The sequence below is a fragment of the Theobroma cacao genome, chromosome 4, assembly GCF_000208745.1.
Source record: "Theobroma cacao cultivar B97-61/B2 chromosome 4, Criollo_cocoa_genome_V2, whole genome shotgun sequence".
NCBI lineage: Eukaryota > Viridiplantae > Streptophyta > Magnoliopsida > Malvales > Malvaceae > Theobroma > Theobroma cacao.
Genome location: NC_030853.1, coordinates 25,658,620 through 25,666,407, shown reverse-complemented (window position 1 = coordinate 25,666,407; position 7,788 = coordinate 25,658,620). Strand labels below are relative to the sequence as shown.

General features: G+C 30.8%; 1 protein-coding gene across 3 annotated transcripts; it reads left to right on the top strand.

Moving 5' to 3' along the window:
• On the top strand, window positions 1,551–2,939 carry LOC18507251 (CRIB domain-containing protein RIC4). Of its 3 annotated transcripts, none has more exons than XM_018119257.1 (3): window positions 1,551–1,935; window positions 2,029–2,157; window positions 2,516–2,939. In XM_018119257.1, exons 1-3 carry the CDS (start codon window positions 1,809–1,811, stop codon window positions 2,740–2,742), a joined length of 483 nt encoding a protein of 160 aa, XP_017974746.1. In that variant the 5' UTR covers window positions 1,551–1,808; the 3' UTR covers window positions 2,743–2,939. The 3 variants fall into 3 exon arrangements, with proteins under 3 accessions (XP_017974746.1, XP_017974745.1, XP_007099700.2); XM_018119256.1 differs by having other exon boundaries at window positions 2,026–2,157; XM_007099638.2 differs by having other exon boundaries at window positions 1,552–1,935; window positions 2,017–2,157.

Below are 7,788 nucleotides of genomic sequence, written 5' to 3'. Positions count from 1 at the left end.
ATTTAATATTAATGATTAAAGTATAAATAAAATATTAATATTTAAACTATCAATTTTTAATATTTTAAAATAAATTATACATTATTAATGTTTAAAAATAAATAATCATAATAATGTTTAAATTATGAATAAAATATTAATATTTTTTAATATTAATGATTAGATTATAAATAAAATATTATATATTTTTATCTTTTATTTTCTATTCATTTCTTATTGCAAAGTTATTGTTACTAACCAAATACTGCAATAAATCATAATAATTATTTCTGTCCTATTCCATTTATTATACCAAATTGTGTAATACTTATTTTGTTATATTTCCACGTAATAACTATTCTATTTCATTCTTATTTATTCAGTGAACCAAACGTGCTATTAGTCCCTCAATCATGCCTTTGTTAGGTTTTATTTAGACCCAATTATTATCTAGGCTATAAAAGTAATATAGACCTACCCATAGTACTGAGCATGTAACGCCTGTTTGGTTTAATTTATTCTTTTAAAAAAGAGTTGAAAATATAAATTAATTTGTAGTAATGTTATAATATTTTCAAGATATATTTACATATAAATTTAAAATACTATTTGAAATTGTGTTAAAAAACCAGGAAAAATAAGCCAAGCTCGTGAGATTTAGTTGGATGATTGTGTATGGCAACAAAAATACATTTAAATTTAAATTAGTTAATATTATTTTTTTAAAATGAAAGAAAAGTCATAAGTAAGAATTAGATTATTTTAATACTTTTTGAGTCTACAAGGAGTAATGGACAACAACTTAATCCCTCGATCAGGCCTTTGTTGGGTTTTAATTAGGCCCAATTGTTATTTAGGCCATAAAAGTAATATAGACCTACCCATAGTACTTAACATGTGATGTATTGCCTGTTTGGTTTAATTTATTCTAAAAAAAAGAGAGTTTAAAATATAAATTAATTTGTAGTAATGTTATAATATTTGCAATATATATTTACATATAAATTTAAAATTCTTTTTGAAATTGTGTTAAAAAATCAGGAAAAATAAGCCAAGCTCGTGAGATTTGGTTGGATGATTGTGTATGGCAACAACAACACTTTAAAATTTAAATTAATTAGTATTGTTTTTTTAAAATGAAAGAAAAGTCATAAGTAAGAATTCGATTTTTTTTAATACTTTTTGAGTCACATGCTTAAATATAATATAAAATAAATATGAGTAATAAACAGGTGAATGGTTATCCATTCAGTACTATTCGTTATTTTAAGTTTTACTTGGGGCTAGTTAGCTAGGCGTGCAATTCTCAGGATCCTGCTTCTTTGAAACTAAGGAATGCTTGACTTGGATGGTGAAGTCACTTGTGATTCACTCTATGATTGATGCAATTATGCCAATTAGTTAGTCCCATCGAAGCTGATCATTAAGAAAATATCTGGAAGGGAGGGGAATGAATTAGCGACGTGATCATTAATGGTGGCTTGGAATACAAGAGAGGACAGCAAGAAGCGAGCCCACCTTTTTAGAGAGAGTTTCAGATGGTTAGTAGGCTCAATTTAATCAGCAAAAAATTAGGTTGAGCTGCACAGTTTAACCAACTAACAAACCCCATACCCACTCCATCACAGACTCTGGATGCCTCACCATTTTAATCCTGATGAGTGGATCTTCCCATTTTCCACACCAAAATCATTCTAGCTTCTTCGTAAAGCCAAAAAGCAACCATGATCGATATAACTCACCCCATTCCGATTTCCTTTGTTTTCCATCTTTGTCACAACTCACACCCAACTTTTTGATTAGAATCGAATACACATCCTTATGAAGGAATGAAAGAGCGAATGGAAAGGCTTGTAGGTCTTCCTTTCTCCACCGGCTGTTCTTCTCAGGAGAGCGTTACCGTTGGTAAAAGTCCCCCCAGGAAACCAAAATCAGAATCAAGTCAATATGTAACAAGTATGATCTCTCTCTCTCTCTCTGAGTTTTATCTTAGGTGTCAAATGTCTGATTAGATTGTGTCTGACACCGTCTCTTAAGGTAAACAAGTAGGAAAAGAATGTTCATCCAAGGGAAGAACAAAGAACTCATTTGGTTGGTTGCCTCTGCCAAAGCCCAACATATCCGATGGGATACACAGATTGATAAGGAGTACAGTGAAAAGCTTCTCTCAGTTATTTGGTAAGTTCCTTAATTAATCACGTTTTCCCTCCCAATTATTTGCTTGTGCATGTATTATATACAGGAGCAAATTTTTTTTTCTTTTCATGCATGTTTAAACTTAATTTTCTAACAGTATGAAAATAATTCATCCTATTATTTATCAAATATATGAAGCTTTTCATATTATACATACATATCATTTAAGCTCATGAAGTTACCATATATACTCTCCAAAAGAATCCTAAATTAACTTTGATTTAGTTTGTCCAAAACATTTCGATTGAAAAGTTCATTCGGATCAATTTTTTTCAAGCGTTTTCATAATTCATACGACCTTGAATTCAATTTACTAAGTAGCAGCCCTTTGATATTTCAGCTTACAAAGACATAGAGGAAATAGCAGCAGCAGAGATGGAAATTGGATTTCCAACAGATGTGAAGCATGTTACACACATAGGATTGGATGGTGCAACCACGACCAACCATGTCATGGGTTGGGAAAACTTCAACCCTCCTGATATTATTGCTTTCCCATCAATTTCTTTAAGACAATTCGAACTGGCCATGGCTGCCCAGACTCAAAACGCACCACTCATTGTTTGATCCCTTTGATGCCATGATTTTATCATTAATTTGTATCCTCCTCAAAGAGAGAATTAATTGAGGCAGAATTCATGCTAATCATGAAAACAATGTGTGCGCCTTTTTGTGTATATGTAGAGCGTAAGAGGACAGAGGTGGATGTATGAGTTGAGCGAGTGTGAATTTGAATATTTAATTCACACTCATATCATTGCAATTGAAACAATTGTCTTGAAAATTCAGAACATAATTTTTCATAAAAACTGATCGAAATATATAAAAAAAAATCCTAACATGATGAAAATCAAATAACAATTCGGTCAATTAATTATTGGTTTTCCTCAAAATTGAATTTGTGATTAAATAATTAGATGACTCTTTTAATTGATCTGAAATGCTTTAATTGCTTTAAGTTCACCGACCACGACTTATCTGTACCATCATAGAGGCATAATATTATTGCTGCACTTTGCAATTTTTAAATCATACCTTATATATTGCTATAATCTAAGAATTAAGAAAGAGAAAGTCCAATTAACAAACATGATTGCGTTTTTGTAACCATTTTTGTTACGGAAAACATGTAAGCTACATAATTATTGTTTGTAATATATCAAGCAGAATATAAGTTATGCACACGTTGATTTTATTTTTCCTTTTTTTTAATTAATTTGATAAAATATTACTGATTAATTACTTATATTTTAAGAAAAATATAATGTAACATTTTAATAACTGAATGTTTGCGCACTAATAATTTTCTTTCATTTTTAAAATGGGACATTTCATTGGTAATAACTACTGTCTTTATAAGACGCAGATGCTAGAAATAGGAAATTTGTAATGTTTGATTTTACTGAAATTTTTGAAAAATTAAATAAAACAGTTCGCCTAAATAAAAAAGTCAGATTGATGGCCTGTTGGGTTGAACCGTTTCGTTTGATGGCCCAATTAACGAATACTGGATTTAGCCACTTAGGTTAATGGTCCAATGGATATTGGGTTAAGAAATTAAATTTTAAAAACATAATACTTTAACAAAATTTTAAATTATTCAAAAAAATTCAAAAAAGTTCTTATTTTTTTATTCAGTTCAATTAAATTTTTATATTTTTATTTTAAATTAAATAAGTCTTTATGACTAATGATTGATTAATTCTCATTAGTCAAAATGTTACTTATCATTTTATATCTATATGACACTGATATGACGTTGATAGAAAGGATAAAAAATATTACATAATTATATTATCATATCAAATTGACATATTACATCATCATCAATAGTGATATTTTAGTAATTATCATCATCAATTATCATATATTAACATACCACATCAGCGTCACGCGATATAAAATAACAAATAGTATTTTACTTAAATCAATTATTAGTCATAACGACTTATTTACCTCAAAATAAAAAATAAAAGTGTTTATTTTAGTTGAAATAAAAATGTAAGGATTTGATTGAACACAATAAAAGTATAAAAACTTATTTGAATTTTTTTAAATAATTTAGAAACATTTTTAAGTATTATACTAATTTTAAAATATAAATAATGAATAAAAATAATATTTTAAAATATATTTTTTAACTTCGATTATTTGAACAATTTAATTATTTTAAAATAATAAATAAAAATTAATATAAAAAACTAAATAAATTAAAACACTAAAAAAAGTTATCATAACTAAATAATCAAATCGTTAGAAATTGTATGAATCAATTTAATTGATTTGTCCATTCGAATCCAACTTAGCGGCTGTGTTATGTTAATTCCAGGTTAAGTTAACTAATTAGTCATAAATCGTAAATGACTTGCTCTAAAAGATTACTTTGCTCATTTTGTATAAAATTTTATCCAATGGCTGCTGTACACGTGGATAAATACGTCAGCTATTCCGTTTTGAGAATGAATCGGCTTATGTCGTACGATATAAACCAAACCCCTCCGCCTCTTCTCTGTGTCTTTTCTTGTTAAACAATAGAACAATGGCAGAGTTCTCATCTGCATGGAAACGCAAAAAAGGCTGGAGTTTCTCAGTGATGGAGATGGACGTGGCTCGGCAGCTGCTGCAGCTCTGCAAAGTACGCAATAACATTGGCAACAACAAAGGGACAGAAAGGAAAAAAGAGGAAGAAGAAGAAGAAGAAGAAGGAGAAAGTGAAAGCAATCGGAGCGAAATCACATCTTCAACCGTGACCATAGATCAATATCCATTGGAGGAGGAAGAAGATGAGCATCTCCAGCCAAGGAAAAGGCGGTATAAGTCGATCGATTCTCTTTACAGGTCGACCAAGCCTTTGAGTATTCAGAATGCTAAGAAGATGAAGGTGTAATTAAGTTAAAGTTGTTTATTCTCTTGATGCTTGAAGCTGGTTTGTCAGGCACTCAAGCCATTTTCGCCTCTTGGGCGAAAGGGAATGTTTAGGCTCTTTCCAGGTGCCAGGATTTTTTTTTTTTTTTGAAATTTCATATGTATTGATAGCAAGGGGAACTTTAGTTCACTACTCACAGAAGTTTTGCAAAGCTATGCCCCGATAACAGGGGTATTCCATTACAAAATACTCACATTTTTGGAATCTCCGAACACCCACAGCAATCAATCAACCCCACGACATAACCAACTATCCCTTGCTTAAGCAGAACCTCAATAAACAAGCAACACACAGAGACGTCCAACTCACCTTGAGTTGTCATAAACCTCACTAATCAAAAGTGCAGACCAGCTCAAGCCCACTTTTCATTCTCAGTAATTGCCATACCTCTTATTACTCTTGACTGTTAGGACCATCCACCCAAGTGTTGATCAGATCGATCTCCCTACCTATCCCAGATTTTGCAAGGTTGTCAGCATGGTGGTTAGCTTCCCTTCTTACATGCTTGATTGCCTAGTTTGTTACCCTTCTCTTTAGTGCTTCAATATGGAGCACCCATTTCCTTAACCTCCATGGAGCTGACTTTGGCTCCTGCACCCACTCCACAGAGTTCAGCGAGTCACTTCCACTAACAACATGTGAGAATCACCCCGCTGAGATGCTATAAACATCACAAAAGCTTCCCTGATAGTGAGAACCTCTGCTAGACTAGAGTCCCCCACCCCTATAGACTTTGAGAATATCATTCTAATTTCACCCCTAGAATTTCTTAGTACTCCTCCGATTCCGGCTTCCCCCATACTTCCGTTTGCGGCACCATCCACATTAAACTTCATAGTTCCTTCCATAGGCTTTTCCCACTCAATCTCCGGTCTAGCCTTCTTAGCTTTTTTTAGGACAGCTCCAACGCTTGGTTCTGCAAATGTATTAAGAATTGTCCCATACTCCCTTGGCCACTTAGCTTTAGCCCATGTAGCCACACGGAGTTTAATCAGGTCATACAACTGGTCATGGTCCCAAGGTTTGCCCTTAAATACAACTTCATTTCAAGCGAGCCACATTGACCATACCATAGTGAAAAATGCCATTTTTCCAGATTTGGATTTCTCCTTTCTTAATGACCACCTCATTCCAAGCACTAAACAACGTAGCCATGTCCGTTCGGTAGTACCCAAACACTATTCCATTCTCTACACCATCTAGTCCAAATACACCATGACACAAAGCAATTAATAAAGAGATGATTAATTGTTTCGGGTACTTGATGGCAAAGAGGGCAGAAAGTTGCATTGTTTCTTAACAGTCCCCGTCTCACTAGTTCTTCCTTGACGGCCACTTTCCTTTGGAGAAGTTGCCACACAAACACTTCAATTTTGAATGGAGCACCTAGAGTTCGTGTATTATCTCTAAATTAAATGAGATGTATATCACAATTGTATATATTAACTTTATTATGGGTTTTAATATAAGAAATTTGTAAGATAATTTAGTTTAGATTAAGAAGATTCCATTTGATTGTTGTATGAATATAATTTTTCTTGGAAATAATTGTTAAATTAGTATTCACATTTTTTTCTTATATTTTTATCGAAAGGAAAAATTGACAGAATAATTTTATTTTTTGGAGGCATGGTATAGGATGTTTTTTATTTTTATTTTTGTTTTTTGACAAAGGGAGGAAAAACTATTTGTGATTTAAACACCATTGAAGAGATGCTTTCCTATCTTGTTTGGAAAATCTAAAAGTGTGAAACATGATAAGAAAATAGATTTGACAATTTTATATACGATTTATAACATGAGTTAAAAGAATTTAAGTTTAGAATAATCATGTTTCGTGTTTTAATTATATTGATATGGTTTAGACATAAAAATTTTGTATCTTAAACATATAAATTTGCTTAACTTGTTTAAAATTCATTTAATACTAATTGAGTTAATAGTGTTATCATATATCTATATAATCCATGATCAATTTATTATTCGTTTAAATACTCTTTTAAATGTTGACATGTTTATGACTTGTTTAAACTTTCTATAACTATTTTCTTTTTTTAGGGCTGATGGTGATAGTGGTGGCTTTTATTATACTTTTTTCTATAAGTGGATTGGATTATACTTAAATGATATTATTGTTTTATTATAATTGTTTTTATGATTATTAATTTTAAACTTGAATAATGAAGTTATATTTCATTTTTAATTGTATGTATTTTAATTTAATCATGTCTATAGGGTTTAAAATTTTAATCGTGTTAATCATTTAAAGATATTATAAATTTTTTATCATATAAAATTTAACCTGACTCATTTAATAAACGTGTTAAGTATGTCATGTTGTCTTGTGTTATATGTTTAATAAATGTATTCGTATTCATATTTAAAATTTTAACACATTTAATTAATCGTGTTGTTTACGTGTTTATCGGTATAATTTTTATATGTACATAATACGGTAAGACACGTAAACACAAAATGTTAGTCTTACGAGATGGTGCAATATTATTGGATGGGAGCATTTTTGAAGTGGTGGGAGTGATTTACCTAATTATTTTTTCCAATTCTTCTTTCTACCCCTTCTCATTAAAAAAATCATGATTTTTAAAAAAAAAACCATTTCACCTAAATCAGAAAGTCAGATTGATGGGTATTAGCTTGGACCGTTTCGTTTAATGGCCCAATTAACA